Source organism: Pseudophryne corroboree, chromosome 9 (genome assembly GCF_028390025.1).
Source record: "Pseudophryne corroboree isolate aPseCor3 chromosome 9, aPseCor3.hap2, whole genome shotgun sequence".
NCBI classification, from domain to species: domain Eukaryota; kingdom Metazoa; phylum Chordata; class Amphibia; order Anura; family Myobatrachidae; genus Pseudophryne; species Pseudophryne corroboree.
Genome location: NC_086452.1, coordinates 482,235,412 through 482,253,332, shown reverse-complemented (window position 1 = coordinate 482,253,332; position 17,921 = coordinate 482,235,412). Strand labels below are relative to the sequence as shown.

General features: G+C 57.2%; 1 protein-coding gene across 1 annotated transcript in view; it reads left to right on the top strand.

Annotated features, from left to right (window-relative positions):
- The window catches only part of IARS1 (isoleucyl-tRNA synthetase 1), a 513,623-nt gene that overhangs the window by 47,902 nt on the left and 447,800 nt on the right, over positions 1 to 17,921 (top strand). The window contains exon 5 of the mRNA XM_063941580.1: positions 17,428 to 17,545. Within this exon, the coding sequence (XP_063797650.1) occupies positions 17,428 to 17,545 (118 nt within the window). The remainder of the gene's footprint in view (positions 1 to 17,427; positions 17,546 to 17,921) is intronic.

Sequence of the window (17,921 nt, the reverse complement as noted above, 5' to 3'; positions counted from 1 at the left end):
TGGAGGGGAGCGAGATGAGAGCCAGTGCAGGTATTGAGGAAGGGGAGTGGCAGATGTGGAGCGGCGGGAGAGGAAGATGAGTGTAGCTGCGGAGCTGAGGACAGATTGGAGGGGAGCGAGATGAGAGCCAGTGCAGGTATTGGGGAAGGGGAGTGGCAGATGTGGAGCGGCTGGAGAGGAAGATGAGTAGCTGTGGAGCTGAGGACAGATTGGAGGGGAGCGAGATGAGAGCCAGTGCAGGTATTGAGGAAGGGGAGTGGCAGATGTGGAGCGGCTGGAGAGGAAGATGAGTGTAGCTGCAGAGTTGAGGACAGATTGGAGGGGAGCGAGATGAGAGCCAGTGCAGGTATTGAGGAAGGGGAGTGGCAGATGTGGAGCGGCTGGAGAGGAAGATGAGTGTAGCTGCAGAGTTGAGGACAGATTGGAGGGGAGCGAGATGAGAGCCAGTGCAGGTATTGAGGAAGGGGAGTGGCAGATGTGGAGCGGCTGGAGAGGAAGATGAGTGTAGCTGCGGAGCTGAGGACAGATTGGAGGGGAGCGAGATGAGAGCCAGTGCAGGTATTGAGGAAGGGGAGTGGCAGATGTGGAGCGGCTGGAGAGGAAGATGAGCCTAGCTGCGGAGCTGAGGACAGATTGGAGGGGAGCGAGATGAGAGCCAGTGCAGGTATTGGGGAAGGGGAGTGGCAGATGTGGAGCGGCTGGAGAGGAAGATGAGCCTAGCTGCGGAGCTGAGGACAGATTGGAGGGGAGCGAGATGAGAGCCAGTGCAGTTATTGGGGAAGGGGAGTGGCATATGTGGAGTGGTGGGGGAGGAAGATGAGTGCAGCTGCGGAGTTGAGGACAGATTGGAGGGGAGCGAGATGAGAGCCAGTGCAGGTATTGAGGAAGGGGAGTGGCAGATGTGGAGCGGCGGGAGAGGAAGATGAGCCTAGCTGCAGAGTTTAGGACAGATTGGAGGGGAGCGAGATGAGAGCCAGTGCAGGTATTGGGGAAGGGGAGTGGCAGATGTGGAGCGGCTGGAGAGGAAGATGAGTGTAGCTGCAGAGTTTAGGACAGATTGGAGGGGAGCGAGATGAGAGCCAGTGCAGGTATTGGGGAAGGGGAGTGGCAGATGTGGAGCGGCTGGAGAGGAAGATGAGTGTAGCTGCAGAGTTTAGGACAGATTGGAGGGGAGCGAGATGAGAGCCAGTGCAGGTATTGAGGAAGGGGAGTGGCAGATGTAGAGCGGCTGGAGAGGAAGATGAGTGTAGCTGAGGACAGATTGGAGGGGAGCGAGATGAGAGCCAGTGCAGGTATTGAGGAAGGGGAGTGGCAGATGTGGAGCGGCGGGAGAGGAAGATGAGTGCAGCTGCAGAGCTGAGGACAGATTGGAGGGGAGCGAGATGAGAGCCAGTGCAGGTATTGAGGAAGGGGAGTGGCAGATGTGGAGCGGCTGGAGAGGAAGATGAGTGTAGCTGCAGAGTTTAGGACAGATTGGAGGGGAGCGAGATGAGAGCCAGTGCAGGTATTGGGGAAGGGGAGTGGCAGATGTGGAGCAGCGGGAGAGGAAGATGAGTAGCTGAGGACAGATTGGAGGGGAGCGAGATGAGAGCCAGTGCAGGTATTGAGGAAGGGGAGTGGCAGATGTAGAGCGGCTGGAGAGGAAGATGAGTGTAGCTGAGGACAGATTGGAGGGGAGCGAGATGAGAGCCAGTGCAGGTATTGAGGAAGGGGAGTGGCAGATGTGGAGCGGCTGGAGAGGAAGATGAGTGTAGCTGCGGAGCTGAGGACAGATTGGAGGGGAGCGAGATGAGAGCCAGTGCAGGTATTGAGGAAGGGGAGTGGCAGATGTGGAGCGGCTGGAGAGGAAGATGAGTGTAGCTGCGGAGCTGAGGACAGATTGGAGGGGAGCGAGATGAGAGCCAGTGCAGGTATTGAGGAAGGGGAGTGGCAGATGTGGAGCGGCTGGAGAGGAAGATGAGTGTAGCTGAGGACAGATTGGAGGGGAGCGAGATGAGAGCCAGTGCAGGTATTGAGGAAGGGGAGTGGCAGATGTGGAGCGGTGGGAGAGGAAGATGAGCCTAGCTGCGGAGCTGAGGACAGATTGGAGGGGAGCGAGATGAGAGCCAGTGCAGGTATTGAGGAAGGGGAGTGGCAGATGTGGAGCGGTGGGAGAGGAAGGTGAGTGTAGCTGCGGAGCTGAGGACAGATTGGAGGGGAGCGAGATGAGAGCCAGTGCAGGTATTGAGGAAGGGGAGTGGCAGATGTGGAGCGGCGGGAGAGGAAGATGAGTGCAGCTGCAGAGCTGAGGACAGATTGGAGGGGAGCGAGATGAGAGCCAGTGCAGGTATTGGGGAAGGGGAGTGGCAGATGTGGAGCGGCGGGAGAGGACGATGAGTGCAGCTGCAGAGCTGAGGACAGATTGGAGGGGAGCGAGATGAGAGCCAGTGCAGGTATTGAGGAAGGGGAGTGGCAGATGTGGAGCGGCTGGAGAGGAAGATGAGTGTGTAGCTGCAGAGTTTAGGAAAGATTGGAGGGGAGCGAGATGAGAGCCAGTGCAGGTATTGAGGAAGGGGAGTGGCAGATGTAGAGCGGCTGGAGAGGAAGATGAGTGTAGCTGAGGACAGATTGGAGGGGAGCGAGATGAGAGCCAGTGCAGGTATTGGGGAAGGGGAGTGGCAGATGTGGAGCGGCTGGAGAGGAAGATGAGTGTAGCTGCGGAGCTGAGGACAGATTGGAGGGGAGCGAGATGAGAGCCAGTGCAGGTATTGAGGAAGGGGAGTGGCAGATGTAGAGCGGCTGGAGAGGAAGATGAGTGTAGCTGAGGACAGATTGGAGGGGAGCGAGATGAGAGCCAGTGCAGGTATTGGGGAAGGGGAGTGGCAGATGTGGAGCGGCTGGAGAGGAAGATGAGTGTAGCTGCGGAGCTGAGGACAGATTGGAGGGGAGCGAGATGAGAGCCAGTGCAGGTATTGGGGAAGGGGAGAGACAGATGTGGAGCGGCTGGAGAGGAAGATGAGTGTAGCTGCGGAGCTGAGGACAGATTGGAGGGGAGCGAGATGAGAGCCAGTGCAGGTATTGAGGAAGGGGAGTGGCAGATGTGGAGCGGCGGGAGAGGAAGATGAGTGTAGCTGCGGAGCTGAGGACAGATTGGAGGGGATCGAGATGAGAGCCAGTGCAGGTATTGGGGAAGGGGAGTGGCAGATGTGGAGCGGCTGGAGAGGAAGATGAGTAGCTGTGGAGCTGAGGACAGATTGGAGGGGAGCGAGATGAGAGCCAGTGCAGGTATTGAGGAAGGGGAGTGGCAGATGTGGAGCGGCTGGAGAGGAAGATGAGTGTAGCTGCAGAGTTGAGGACAGATTGGAGGGGAGCGAGATGAGAGCCAGTGCAGGTATTGAGGAAGGGGAGTGGCAGATGTGGAGCGGCTGGAGAGGAAGATGAGCCTAGCTGCGGAGCTGAGGACAGATTGGAGGGGAGCGAGATGAGAGCCAGTGCAGGTATTGGGGAAGGGGAGTGGCATATGTGGAGCGGCTGGAGAGGAAGATGAGCCTAGCTGCGGAGCTGAGGACAGATTGGAGGGGAGCGAGATGAGAGCCAGTGCAGTTATTGGGGAAGGGGAGTGGCATATGTGGAGTGGTGGGGGAGGAAGATGAGTGCAGCTGCGGAGTTGAGGACAGATTGGAGGGGAGCGAGATGAGAGCCAGTGCAGGTATTGAGGAAGGGGAGTGGCAGATGTGGAGCGGCGGGAGAGGAAGATGAGCCTAGCTGCAGAGTTTAGGACAGATTGGAGGGGAGCGAGATGAGAGCCAGTGCAGGTATTGGGGAAGGGGAGTGGCAGATGTGGAGCGGCTGGAGAGGAAGATGAGTGTAGCTGCGGAGCTGAGGACAGATTGGAGGGGAGCGAGATGAGAGCCAGTGCAGGTATTGAGGAAGGGGAGTGGCAGATGTGGAGCGGCGGGAGAGGAAGATGAGTGCAGCTGCAGAGCTGAGGACAGATTGGAGGGGAGCGAGATGAGAGCCAGTGCAGGTATTGAGGAAGGGGAGTGGCAGATGTGGAGCGGCTGGAGAGGAAGATGAGTGTAGCTGCAGAGTTTAGGACAGATTGGAGGGGAGCGAGATGAGAGCCAGTGCAGGTATTGAGGAAGGGGAGTGGCAGATGTAGAGCGGCTGGAGAGGAAGATGAGTGTAGCTGAGGACAGATTGGAGGGGAGCGAGATGAGAGCCAGTGCAGGTATTGAGGAAGGGGAGTGGCAGATGTGGAGCGGCTGGAGAGGAAGATGAGTGTAGCTGCGGAGCTGAGGACAGATTGGAGGGGAGCGAGATGAGAGCCAGTGCAGGTATTGAGGAAGGGGAGTGGCAGATGTGGAGCGGCTGGAGAGGAAGATGAGTGTAGCTGCGGAGCTGAGGACAGATTGGAGGGGAGCGAGATGAGAGCCAGTGCAGGTATTGGGGAAGGGGAGTGGCAGATGTGGAGCGGCTGGAAAGGAAGATGAGTGTAGCTGCAGAGTTCAGGACAGATTGGAGGGGAGCGAGATGAGAGCCAGTGCAGGTATTGAGGAAGGGGAGTGGCAGATGTGGAGCGGCTGGAGAGGAAGATGAGTGTAGCTGCGGAGCTGAGGACAGATTGGAGGGGAGCGAGATGAGAGCCAGTGCAGGTATTGAGGAAGGGGAGTGGCAGATGTGGAGCGGCTGGAGAGGAAGATGAGTGTAGCTGCGGAGCTGAGGACAGATTGGAGGGGAGCGAGATGAGAGCCAGTGCAGATATTGAGGAAGGGGAGTGGCAGATGTGGAGCGGCTGGAGAGGAAGATGAGTGTAGCTGCGGAGTTGAGGACAGATTGGAGGGGAGCGAGATGAGAGCCAGTGCAGGTATTGAGGAAGGGGAGTGGCAGATGTGGAGCGGTGGGAGAGGAAGATGAGCCTAGCTGCGGAGCTGAGGACAGATTGGAGGGGAGCGAGATGAGAGCCAGTGCAGGTATTGAGGAAGGGGAGTGGCAGATGTGGAGCGGCTGGAGAGGAAGATGAGTGTAGCTGAGGACAGATTGGAGGGGAGCGAGATGAGAGCCAGTGCAGGTATTGAGGAAGGGGAGTGGCAGATGTGGAGCGGCTGGAGAGGAAGATGAGTGTAGCTGCGGAGCTGAGGACAGATTGGAGGGGAGCGAGATGAGAGCCAGTGCAGGTATTGGGGAAGGGGAGTGGCAGATGTGGAGCGGCTGGAGAGGAAGATGAGTGTAGCTGCGGAGTTGAGGACAGATTGGAGGGGAGCGAGATGAGAGCCAGTGCAGGTATTGAGGAAGGGGAGTGGCAGATGTGGAGCGGTGGGAGAGGAAGATGAGCCTAGCTGCGGAGCTGAGGACAGATTGGAGGGGAGCGAGATGAGAGCCAGTGCAGGTATTGAGGAAGGGGAGTGGCAGATGTGGAGCGGTGGGAGAGGAAGGTGAGTGTAGCTGCGGAGCTGAGGACAGATTGGAGGGGAGCGAGATGAGAGCCAGTGCAGGTATTGAGGAAGGGGAGTGGCAGATGTGGAGCGGCGGGAGAGGAAGATGAGTGCAGCTGCAGAGCTGAGGACAGATTGGAGGGGAGCGAGATGAGAGCCAGTGCAGGTATTGAGGAAGGGGAGTGGCAGATGTGGAGCGGCTGGAGAGGAAGATGAGTGTAGCTGCAGAGTTTAGGACAGATTGGAGGGGAGCGAGATGAGAGCCAGTGCAGGTATTGAGGAAGGGGAGTGGCAGATGTAGAGCGGCTGGAGAGGAAGATGAGTGTAGCTGAGGACAGATTGGAGGGGAGCGAGATGAGAGCCAGTGCAGGTATTGAGGAAGGGGAGTGGCAGATGTGGAGCGGCTGGAGAGGAAGATGAGTGTAGCTGCGGAGCTGAGGACAGATTGGAGGGGAGCGAGATGAGAGCCAGTGCAGGTATTGAGGAAGGGGAGTGGCAGATGTGGAGCGGTGGGAGAGGAAGATGAGCCTAGCTGCAGAGCTGAGGACAGATTGGAGGGGAGCGAGATGAGAGCCAGTGCAGGTATTGAGGAATGGGAGTGGCAGATGTGGAGCGGCTGGAGAGGAAGATGAGTGTAGCTGCGGAGCTGAGGACAGATTGGAGGGGAGCGAGATGAGAGCCAGTGCAGGTATTGAGGAAGGGGAGTGGCAGATGTGGAGCGGCTGGAGAGGAAGATGAGTGTAGCTGCAGAGTTCAGGACAGATTGGAGGGGAGCGAGATGAGAGCCAGTGCAGGTATTGAGGAAGGGGAGTGGCAGATGTGGAGCGGCTGGAGAGGAAGATGAGTGTAGCTGCGGAGCTGAGGACAGATTGGAGGGGAGCGAGATGAGAGCCAGTGCAGGTATTGAGGAAGGGGAGTGGCAGATGTGGAGCGGTGGGAGAGGAAGATGAGCCTAGCTGCAGAGCTGAGGACAGATTGGAGGGGAGCGAGATGAGAGCCAGTGCAGGTATTGAGGAAGGGGAGTGGCAGATGTGGAGCGGCTGGAGAGGAAGATGAGTGTAGCTGCGGAGCTGAGGACAGATTGGAGGGGAGCGAGATGAGAGCCAGTGCAGGTATTGGGGAAGGGGAGTGGCAGATGTGGAGCGGCTGGAGAGGAAGATGAGTGTAGCTGCGGAGTTCAGGATAGATTGGAGGGGAGCGAGATGAGAGCCAGTGCAGGTATTGAGGAAGGGGAGTGGCAGATGTGGAGCGGCTGGAGAGGAAGATGAGTGTAGCTGCGGAGCTGAGGACAGATTGGAGGGGAGCGAGATGAGAGCCAGTGCAGGTATTGAGGAAGGGGAGTGGCAGATGTGGAGCGGCTGGAGAGGAAGATGAGTGTAGCTGCGGAGCTGAGGACAGATTGGAGGGGAGCGAGATGAGAGCCAGTGCAGGTATTGAGGAAGGGGAGTGGCAGATGTGGAGCGGTGGGAGAGGAAGATGAGTGTAGCTGCGGAGCTGAGGACAGATTGGAGGGGAGCGAGATGAGAGCCAGTGCAGGTATTGAGGAAGGGGAGTGGCAGATGTGGAGCGGCTGGAGAGGAAGATGAGTGTAGCTGCGGAGCTGAGGACAGATTGGAGGGGAGCGAGATGAGAGCCAGTGCAGGTATTGGGGAAGGGGAGTGGCAGATGTGGAGCGGTGGGAGAGGATGATGAGTGTAGCTGCGGAGCTGAGGACAGATTGGAGGGGAGCGAGATGAGAGCCAGTGCAGGTATTGGGGAAGGGGAGTGGCAGATGTGGAGCGGCTGGAGAGGAAGATGAGTGGAGCTGAGGACAGATTGGAGGGGAGCGAGATGAGGGCCAGTGCAGGTATTGAGGTAGGGGAGTGGCAGATGTGGAGCGGCTGGAGAGGAAGATGAGTGTAGCTGCGGAGCTGAGGACAAATTGGAGGGGAGCGAGATGAGAGCCAGTGCAGGTATTGAGGAAGGGGAGAGGAAGATAAGTGTAGCTGCGGAGCTGAGTACAGATTGGAGGGGAGCGAGATGAGAGCCAGTGCAGGTATTGAGGAAGGGGAGTGGCAGATGTGGAGCGGCTGGAGAGGAAGATGAGTGTAGCTGCGGAGCTGAGGACAGATTGGAGGGGAGCGAGATGAGAGCCAGTGCAGGTATTGGGGAAGGGGAGTGGCAGATGTGGAGCGGCGGGAGAGGAAGATGAGTGTAGCTGCAGAGCTGAGGACAGATTGGAGGGGAGCGAGATGAGAGCCAGTGCAGGTATTGAGGAAGGGGAGTGGCAGATGTGGAGCGGCTGGAGAGGAAGATGAGTGTAGCTGCGGAGTTCAGGACAGATTGGAGGGGAGCGAGATGAGAGCCAGTGCAGGTATTGAGGAAGGGGAGAGGAAGATGAGTGTAGCTGCGGAGTTCAGGACAGATTGGAGGGGAGCGAGATGAGAGCCAGTGCAGGTATTGGGGAAGGGGAGTGGCAGATGTGGAGCGGCTGGAGAGGAAGATGAGCCTAGCTGCGGAGCTGAGGACAGATTGGAGGGGAGCGAGATGAGAGCCAGTGCAGGTATTGAGGAAGGGGAGTGGCAGATGTGGAGCGGCTGGAGAGGAAGATGAGTGTAGCTGCGGAGTTCAGGATAGATTGGAGGGGAGCGAGATGAGAGCCAGTGCAGGTATTGAGGAAGGGGAGTGGCAGATGTGGAGCGGCTGGAGAGGAAGATGAGTGTAGCTGCAGAGCTGAGGACAGATTGGAGGGGAGCGAGATGAGAGCCAGTGCAGGTATTGAAGGAAGGGGAGTGGCAGATGTGGAGCTGCTGGAGAGGAAGATGAGTGTAGCTGCGGAGCTGAGGACAAATTGGAGGGGAGCGAGATGAGAGCCAGTGCAGGTATTGAGGAAGGGGAGTGGCAGATGTGGAGCGGCTGGAGAGGAAGATGAGTGTAGCTGCGGAGCTGAGGACAGATTGGAGGGGAGCGAGATGAGAGCCAGTGCAGGTATTGGGGAAGGGGAGTGGCAGATGTGGAGCGGCTGGAGAGGAAGATGAGCCTAGCTGCGGAGCTGAGGACAGATTGGAGGGGAGCGAGATGAGAGCCAGTGCAGGTATTGAGGAAGGGGAGTGGCAGATGTGGAGCGGCTGGAGAGGAAGATGAGTGTAGCTGCGGAGTTCAGGATAGATTGGAGGGGAGCGAGATGAGAGCCAGTGCAGGTATTGAGGAAGGGGAGTGGCAGATGTGGAGCGGCTGGAGAGGAAGATGAGTGTAGCTGCAGAGCTGAGGACAGATTGGAGGGGAGCGAGATGAGAGCCAGTGCAGGTATTGAAGGAAGGGGAGTGGCAGATGTGGAGCTGCTGGAGAGGAAGATGAGTGTAGCTGCGGAGCTGAGGACAGATTGGAGGGGAGCGAGATGAGAGCCAGTGCAGGTATTGAGGAAGGGGAGTGGCAGATGTGGAGCGGCTGGAGAGGAAGATGAGTGTAGCTGAGGACAGATTGGAGGGGAGCGAGATGAGAGCCAGTGCAGGTATTGAGGAAGGGGAGTGGCAGATGTGGAGCGGCTGGAGAGGAAGATGAGTGTAGCTGCGGAGCTGAGGACAAATTGGAGGGGAGCGAGATGAGAGCCAGTGCAGGTATTGAGGAAGGGGAGTGGCAGATGTGGAGCGGCTGGAGAGGAAGATGAGTGTAGCTGCGGAGCTGAGGACAGATTGGAGGGGAGCGAGATGAGAGCCAGTGCAGGTATTGAGGAAGGGGAGTGGCAGATGTGGAGCGGCGGGAGAGGAAGATGAGCCTAGCTGCAGAGTTTAGGACAGATTGGAGGGGAGCGAGATGAGAGCCAGTGCAGGTATTGGGGAAGGGGAGTGGCAGATGTGGAGCGGCTGGAGAGGAAGATGAGTGTAGCTGCGGAGCTGAGGACAGATTGGAGGGGAGCGAGATGAGAGCCAGTGCAGGTATTGAGGAAGGGGAGTGGCAGATGTGGAGCGGCTGGAGAGGAAGATGAGTGTAGCTGCGGAGCTGAGGACAGATTGGAGGGGAGCGAGATGAGAGCCAGTGCAGGTATTGAGGAAGGGGAGTGGCAGATGTGGAGCGGCTGGAGAGGAAGATGAGTGTAGCTGCAGAGTTCAGGACAGATTGGAGGGGAGCGAGATGAGAGCCAGTGCAGATATTGAGGAAGGGGAGTGGCAGATGTGGAGCGGCTGGAGAGGAAGATGAGTGTAGCTGCAGAGCTGAGGACAGATTGGAGGGGAGCGAGATGAGAGCCAGTGCAGGTATTGAGGAAGGGGAGTGGCAGATGTGGAGCGGCTGGAGAGGAAGATGAGTGGAGCTGAGGACAGATTGGAGGGGAGCGAGATGAGGGCCAGTGCAGGTATTGGGGAAGGGGAGTGGCAGATGTGGAGCGGCTGGAGAGGAAGATGAGTGTAGCTGCGGTGCTGAGGACAGATTGGAGGGGAGCGAGATGAGAGCCAGTGCAGGTATTGAGGAAGGGGAGTGGCAGATGTGGAGCGGCGGGAGAGGAAGATGAGTGTAGCTGCGGAGCTGAGGACAGATTGGAGGGGAGCGAGATGAGAGCCAGTGCAGGTATTGAGGAAGGGGAGTGGCAGATGTGGAGCGGCTGGAGAGGAAGATGAGTGTAGCTGCAGAGTTTAGGACAGATTGGAGGGGAGCGAGATGAGAGCCAGTGCAGGTATTGAGGAAGGGGAGTGGCAGATGTGGAGCGGCTGGAGAGGAAGATGAGTGTAGCTGCGGTGCTGAGGACAGATTGGAGGGGAGCGAGATGAGAGCCAGTGCAGGTATTGAGGAAGGGGAGTGGCAGATGTGGAGCGGCGGGAGAGGAAGATGAGTGTAGCTGCGGAGCTGAGGACAGATTGGAGGGGAGCGAGATGAGAGCCAGTGCAGGTATTGAGGAAGGGGAGTGGCAGATGTGGAGCGGCTGGAGAGGAAGATGAGTGTAGCTGCGGAGCTGAGGACAGATTGGAGGGGAGCGAGATGAGAACCAGTGCAGGTATTGAGGAAGGGGAGTGGCAGATGTGGAGCGGCTGGAGAGGAAGATGAGTGTAGCTGCGGAGCTGAGGACAGATTGGAGGGGAGCGAGATGAGAGCCAGTGCAGGTATTGAGGAAGGGGAGTGGCAGATGTGGAGCGGCTGGAGAGGAAGATGAGTGTAGCTGCGGAGCTGAGGACAGATTGGAGGGGAGCGAGATGAGAGCCAGTGCAGGTATTGAGGAAGGGGAGTAGCAGATGTGGAGCGGCTGGAGAGGAAGATAAGCCTAGCTGCAGAGTTTAGGACAGATTGGAGGGGAGCGAGATGAGAGCCAGTGCAGGTATTGGGGAAGGGGAGTGGCAGATGTGGAGCGGCTGGAGAGGAAGATGAGTGTAGCTGCGGAGTTGAGGACAGATTGGAGGGGAGCGAGATGAGAGCCAGTGCAGGTATTGGGGAAGGGGAGTGGCAGATGTGGAGCGGCTGGAGAGGAAGATGAGCCTAGCTGCGGAGCTGAGGACAGATTGGAGGGGAGCGAGATGAGAGCCAGTGCAGGTATTGAGGAAGGGGAGTGGCAGATGTGGAGCGGTGGGAGAGGAAGATGAGTGTAGCTGCGGAGCTGAGGACAGATTGGAGGGGAGCGAGATGAGAGCCAGTGCAGGTATTGGGGAAGGGGAGTGGCAGATGTGGAGCGGCTGGAGAGGAAGATGAGTGTAGCTGCGGAGCTGAGGACAGATTGGAGGGGAGCGAGATGAGAGCCAGTGCAGGTATTGAGGAAGGGGAGTGGCAGATGTGGAGCGGCTGGAGAGGAAGATGAGTGTAGCTGCGGAGCTGAGGACAGATTGGAGGGGAGCGAGATGAGAGCCAGTGCAGGTATTGAGGAAGGGGAGTGGCAGATGTGGAGCGGCGGGAGAGGAAGATGAGTGTAGCTGCGGAGCTGAGGACAGATTGGAGGGGAGCGAGATGAGAGCCAGTGCAGGTATTGAGGAAGGGGAGTGGCAGATGTGGAGCGGCTGGGGAGGAAGATGAGTGTAGCTGCGGAGCTGAGGACAGATTGGAGGGGAGCGAGATGAGAGCCAGTGCAGGTATTGAGGAAGGGGAGTGGCAGATGTGGAGCGGCTGGGGAGGAAGATGAGTGTAGCTGCGGAGCTGAGGACAGATTGGAGGGGAGCGAGATGAGAGCCAGTGCAGGTATTGAGGAAGGGGAGTGGCAGATGTGGAGCGGCTGGAGAGGAAGATGAGTGTAGCTGCGGAGCTGAGGACAGATTGGAGGGGAGCGAGATGAGAGCCAGTGCAGGTATTGAGGAAGGGGAGTGGCAGATGTGGAGCGGCTGGAGAGGAAGATGAGTGTAGCTGCGGAGCTGAGGACAGATTGGAGGGGAGCGAGATGAGAGCCAGTGCAGGTATTGGGGAAGGGGAGTGGCAGATGTGGAGCGGTGGGAGAGGAAGATGAGTGTAGCTGCGGAGCTGAGGACAGATTGGCGGGGAGCGAGATGAGAGCCAGTGCAGGTATTGGGGAAGGGGAGTGGCAGATGTGGAGCGGCTGGAGAGGAAGATGAGTAGCTGCGGAGCTGAGGACAGATTGGAGGGGAGCGAGATGAGAGCCAGTGCAGGTATTGAGGAAGGGGAGTGGCAGATGTGGAGCGGCTGGAGAGGAAGATGAGCCTAGCTGCGGAGCTGAGGACAGATTGGAGGGGAGCGAGATGAGAGCCAGTGCAGGTATTGAGGAAGGGGAGTGGCAGATGTAGAGCGGCGGGAGAGGAAGATGAGTGTAGCTGCGGAGCTGAGGGCAGATTGGAGGGGAGCGAGATGAGAGCCAGTGCAGGTATTGGGGAAGGGGAGTGGCAGATGTGGAGCGGCTGGAGAGGAAGATGAGTAGCTGCGGAGCTGAGGACAGATTGGAGGGGAGCGAGATGAGAGCCAGTGCAGGTATTGAGGAAGGGGAGTGGCAGATGTGGAGCGGTGGGAGAGGAAGATGAGTGTAGCTGCGGAGCTGAGGGCAGATTGGAGGGGAGCGAGATGAGAGCCAGTGCAGGTATTGAGGAAGGGGAGTGGCAGATGTGGAGCGGCTGGAGAGGAAGATGAGTGTAGCTGCGGAGCTGAGGACAGATTGGAGGGGAGCGAGATGAGAGCCAGTGCAGGTATTGAGGAATGGGAGTGGCAGATGTGGAGCGGTGGGAGAGGAAGATGAGTGTAGCTGCAGAGCTGAGGACAGATTGGAGGGGAGCGAGATGAGAGCCAGTGCAGGTATTGAGGAATGGGAGTGGCAGATGTGGAGCGGTGGGAGAGGAAGATGAGTGTAGCTGCAGAGCTGAGGACAGATTGGAGGGGAACGAGATGAGAGCCAGTGCAGGTATTGGGGAAGGGGAGTGGCAGATGTGGAGCGGCTGGAGAGGAAGATGAGTGTAGCTGTGGAGCTGAGGACAGATTGGAGGGGAGCGAGATGAGAGCCAGTGCAGGTATTGAGGAAGGGGAGTGGCAGATGTGGAGCGGCTGGAGAGGAAGATGAGCCTAGCTGCGGAGTTGAGGACAGATTGGAGGGGAGCGAGATGAGAGCCAGTGCAGGTATTGGGGAAGGGGAGTGGCAGATGTGGAGCGGCTGGAGAGGAAGATGAGTGTAGCTGCGGAGCTGAGGACAGATTGGAGGGGAGCGAGATGAGAGCCAGTGCAGGTATTGAGGAAGGGGAGTGGCAGATGTGGAGCGGCTGGAGAGGAAGATGAGTGTAGCTGCGGAGCTGAGGACAGATTGGAGGGGAGCGAGATGAGAGCCAGTGCAGGTATTGGGGAAGGGGAGTGGCAGATGTGGAGCGGCTGGAGAGGAAGATGAGTGTAGCTGAGGACAGATTGGAGGGGAGCGAGATGAGGGCCAGTGCAGGTATTGGGGAAGGGGAGTGGCAGATGTGGAGCGGCTGGAGAGGAAGATGAGTGTAGCTGCGGAGCTGAGGACAGATTGGAGGGGAGCGAGATGAGAGCCAGTGCAGGTATTGAGGAAGGGGAGTGGCAGATGCGGAGCGGCTGGAGAGGAAGATGAGTGTAGCTGCGGAGCTGAGGACAGATTGGAGGGGAGCGAGATGAGAGCCAGTGCAGGTATTGAGGAAGGGGAGTGGCAGATGTGGAGCTGCTGGAGAGGAAGATGAGTGTAGCTGCGGAGCTGAGGACAGATTGGAGGGGAGCGAGATGAGAGCCAGTGCAGGTATTGGGGAAGGGGAGTGGCAGATGTGGAGCGGTGGGAGAGGAAGATGAGTGTAGCTGCGGAGCTGAGGACAGATTGGAGGGGAGCGAGATGAGAGCCAGTGCAGGTATTGAGGAAGGGGAGTGGCAGATGTGGAGCGGCTGGAGAGGAAGATGAGTGTAGCTGCGGAGCTGAGGACAGATTGGAGGGGAGCGAGATGAGAGCCAGTGCAGGTATTGAGGAAGGGGAGTGGCAGATGTGGAGCGGCTGGAGAGGAAGATGAGTGTAGCTGCAGAGTTTAGGACAGATTGGAGGGGAGCGAGATGAGAGCCAGTGTAGGTATTGAGGAAGGGGAGTGGCAGATGTGGAGCGGCTGGAGAGGAAGATGAGTGTAGCTGCGGAGCTGAGGACAGATTGGAGGGGAGCGAGATGAGAGCCAGTGCAGGTATTGAGGAAGGGGAGTGGCAGATGTGGAGCTGCTGCGGAGCTGAGGACAGATTGGAGGGGAGCGAGATGAGAGCCAGTGCAGGTATTGGGGAAGGGGAGTGGCAGATGTGGAGCGGCTGGAGAGGAAGATGAGTGTAGCTGCGGAGCTGAGGACAGATTGGAGGGGAGCGAGATGAGAGCCAGTGCAGGTATTGGGGAAGGGGAGTGGCAGATGTGGAGCGGTGGGAGAGGAAGATGAGTGTAGCTGCGGAGCTGAGGACAGATTGGAGGGGAGCGAGATGAGAGCCAGTGCAGGTATTGAGGAAGGGGAGTGGCAGATGTGGAGCGGCGGGAGAGGAAGATGAGTGTAGCTGCAGAGTTTAGGACAGATTGGAGGGGAGCGAGATGAGAGCCAGTGCAGGTATTGAGGAAGGGGAGTGGCAGATGTGGAGCGGCTGGAGAGGAAGATGAGCCTAGCTGCGGAGCTGAGGACAGATTGGAGGGGAGCGAGATGAGAGCCAGTGCAGGTATTGAGGAAGGGGAGTGGCAGATGTGGAGCGGCTGCGGAGCTGAGGACAGATTGGAGGGGAGCGAGATGAGAGCCAGTGCAGGTATTGGGGAAGGGGAGTGGCAGATGTGGAGCGGCTGGAGAGGAAGATGAGTGTAGCTGCGGAGCTGAGGACAGATTGGAGGGAAGCGAGATGAGAGCCAGTGCAGGTATTGAGGAAGGGGAGTGGCAGATGTGGAGCGGCGGGAGAGGAAGATGAGTGTAGCTGCGGAGCTGAGGACAGATTGGAGGGGAGCGAGATGAGAGCCAGTGCAGGTATTGAGGAAGGGGAGTGGCAGATGTGGAGCGGTGGGAGAGGAAGATGAGTGTAGCTGCGGAGCTGAGGACAGATTGGAGGGGAGCGAGATGAGAGCCAGTGCAGGTATTGAGGAAGGGGAGTGGCAGATGTGGAGCGGCTGGAGAGGAAGATGAGTGTAGCTGCGGAGTTCAGGACAGATTGGAGGGGAGCGAGATGAGAGCCAGTGCAGGTATTGAGGAAGGGGAGTGGCAGATGTGGAGCGGCTGGAGAGGAAGATGAGTGTAGCTGCGGAGCTGAGGACAGATTGGAGGGGAGCGAGATGAGACCCAGTGCAGGTATTGGGGAAGGGGAGTGGCAGATGTGGAGCGGTGGGAGAGGAAGATGAGTGTAGCTGCAGAGTTGAGGACAGATTGGAGGGGAGCGAGATGAGAGCCAGTGTAGGTATTGAGGAAGGGGAGTGGCAGATGTGGAGCGGCTGGAGAGGAAGATGAGTGTAGCTGCGGAGCTGAGGACAGATTGGAGGGGAGCGAGATGAGAGCCAGTGCAGGTATTGGGGAAGGGGAGTGGCAGATGTGGAGCTGCTGCGGAGCTGAGGACAGATTGGAGGGGAGCGAGATGAGAGCCAGTGCAGGTATTGAGGAAGGGGAGTGGCAGATGTGGAGCGGCTGGAGAGGAAGATAAGCCTAGCTGCAGAGTTTAGGACAGATTGGAGGGGAGCGAGATGAGAGCCAGTGCAGGTATTGAGGAAGGGGAGTGGCAGATGTGGAATGGTGGGAGAGGAAGATGAGTGTAGCTGCGGAGTTCAGGACAGATTGGAGGGGAGCGAGATGAGAGCCAGTGCAGGTATTGAGGAAGGGGAGTGGCAGATGTGGAGCGGCTGGAGAGGAAGATAAGCCTAGCTGCAGAGTTTAGGACAGATTGGAGGGGAGCGAGATGGGAGCAAGCGAGACCAGTGAGGAGAACATTGCAGTAGTCGAGACGTGAGATGACCAGTGAGTGGATGATGAGTTTAGTTGCACTCTGGGAGAGAAATGGCTGATGCGAGCAATGCTGCGTAGCTGGAACCGACAGGATTGTGCCAGAGCTTGGATGTAGGGTGTAAAGGAGAGGGAGGAGTCAAGAGTGACGCCCAGGCAGCGGAGTTGGGGAACGGGAAAAATTAGTGTTATCAACAGTGATAGAAATATTGGGGTGGGGGTGTAGACTTTGGGTGGGGGAAGGATGAGAAGTACACATTTGTCCAAGTTGAGCTTCAGGGAGCGCTCAGACACCCAGGAGGAGATTGTGGAGAGACAGCTGGGTACCCGAGAGAGGACAGAGGGGGAGAGATCAGGAGATGAGGTAGAGTTGTGTGTCATCCGCATAGAGGTGGTATTGGAGGCCGAAGGAGTTAATGAGCGCACCCTGGGAAGAGGTGTACAGGGAGAAGAGAAGGGGGCCAAGGACAGAACCCTGAGGGACACCAATGGGGAGGCTGGAAGGGGGTGAGGCAGATACTGAAAAGAGGGGCTGGGGTGTGAATTAGAGTGTGGACAGTATTAAAGAGTTGATGTGGATTGGAGGACTGAGAAGAGATGATTGGAAAAAGGATTGCTTGGCGAGGGAGAGAGCAGAGCTTATAGGAAGACAAAAAAAAAATTGCAGTGGATGTCTGCGAGAGAGCGAGATTTCATCCAGAGGCGTTTGGCAGTGCGACAGCATTTTTGCAGGAATCTGGTCAGTTTGGAGTGCCAGGGTTGGCGTTTATAACGGCGATGGGGAACAGAGGAGACAGGAGCAACAGAATCAATTGTAGAGGTGAGAGTGGAGTTCTAGAAGTAGACCGTCTGGTTTGGGTCGGCCATGGTGGATAGAGGGAGGGAGGACAGTGGTGTGGAGAGATCCAAGATTGCGTCTGGTGACGGTGGGGAGGAGATGAGAGGCTAAGAGAGTAGATGGTGGTCAGAGAGGGGGAAAGAAGAACTGGAGAGATCAGAAGGATCACACCGATGGGTGAAGACAAGGTCATGGGAGTGGCCAAGACGGTGGGTGGAGTTAGTGGTCCATTGAGAGAGGCCAATTGAGGAAGAGAGGGCAAGAAGATTAGTAGATGCTGGTTTAGCAATGTCAGTAGGGATGTTACAGTCACCGATGATAGAGGGGATGTCCGAGGAGAGGACGTGGGGAAGCCAGGTGGCAAATTCACCAACACGTATGTGCAAGCACAGAGACCGTCATGTAGCATATCTCCCACCATCCCGCTCTTCAGGCTCAGTCTCGCTGTCCCGTCTGTCTGGGAGCAGGTGGGATAAATTACTGATCCAGTAACACGGATTACCTCACCTGTGCATGAATAGAGACATCCAGAAAACATGACCTGTTCTCTCCCAGCTAGTGGCCTCTCATTCATACACCACCTGGCCTCCGCTCTGCCGGAGTAACTGATGGAATGAGCCAGTAACATGGATTACCTCACCTGCGCATGAATAGAGACATCCAGAAAACATGACCTGTTCTCTCCCAGCTAGTGGCCTCTCATTCATACACCACCTGGCCTCCGCTCTGCAGGAGTAACTGATGGAATGATCCAGTATTATGTCGTGTTCTCATATGATGTAGAAGCCATGATAATCCGCAGGGTTATTGCACATTGTCAATGTTCTGTCCTTTGTTTCTGTCTTCTACTCAGGTGGGTGTTCAAACAGCTGTATGACAAAGGACTGGTGTACCGTGGTGTGAAGGTCATGCCGTTCTCCACGGCTTGTAATACGCCCTTATCCAACTTCGAGTCCCACCAGAACTACAAGGTTGTTATTATTATTATTATTATTATTATTATTATTATTATTATTATTATCCTCCTTTATATGGCGCCACAAGGGATCCGCAGCGCCCGAGTACATAAATCACAAAACAAGAGAACAGTGACTTACAGTTCATACAATATAGGACAAGTGCAGGGTATAGAACCATGGCTGCGTCAGCAGACGACTCTGACATAAGTATCAGGGCGGCAGAACCGCGGGATCTGGTGCCGTGGACGGGCGTATTGAATAGAAGACAGGTTTCTTAGGTTCTATGCCTTTGATTCCTTCACCTCCCAGGATGCTTCCTTTGAACGCCGGATTCTCTTATCCGTTCAGGTGCGTCTCCTCCCTTGAAATACTGCTTTGGGACAATCCC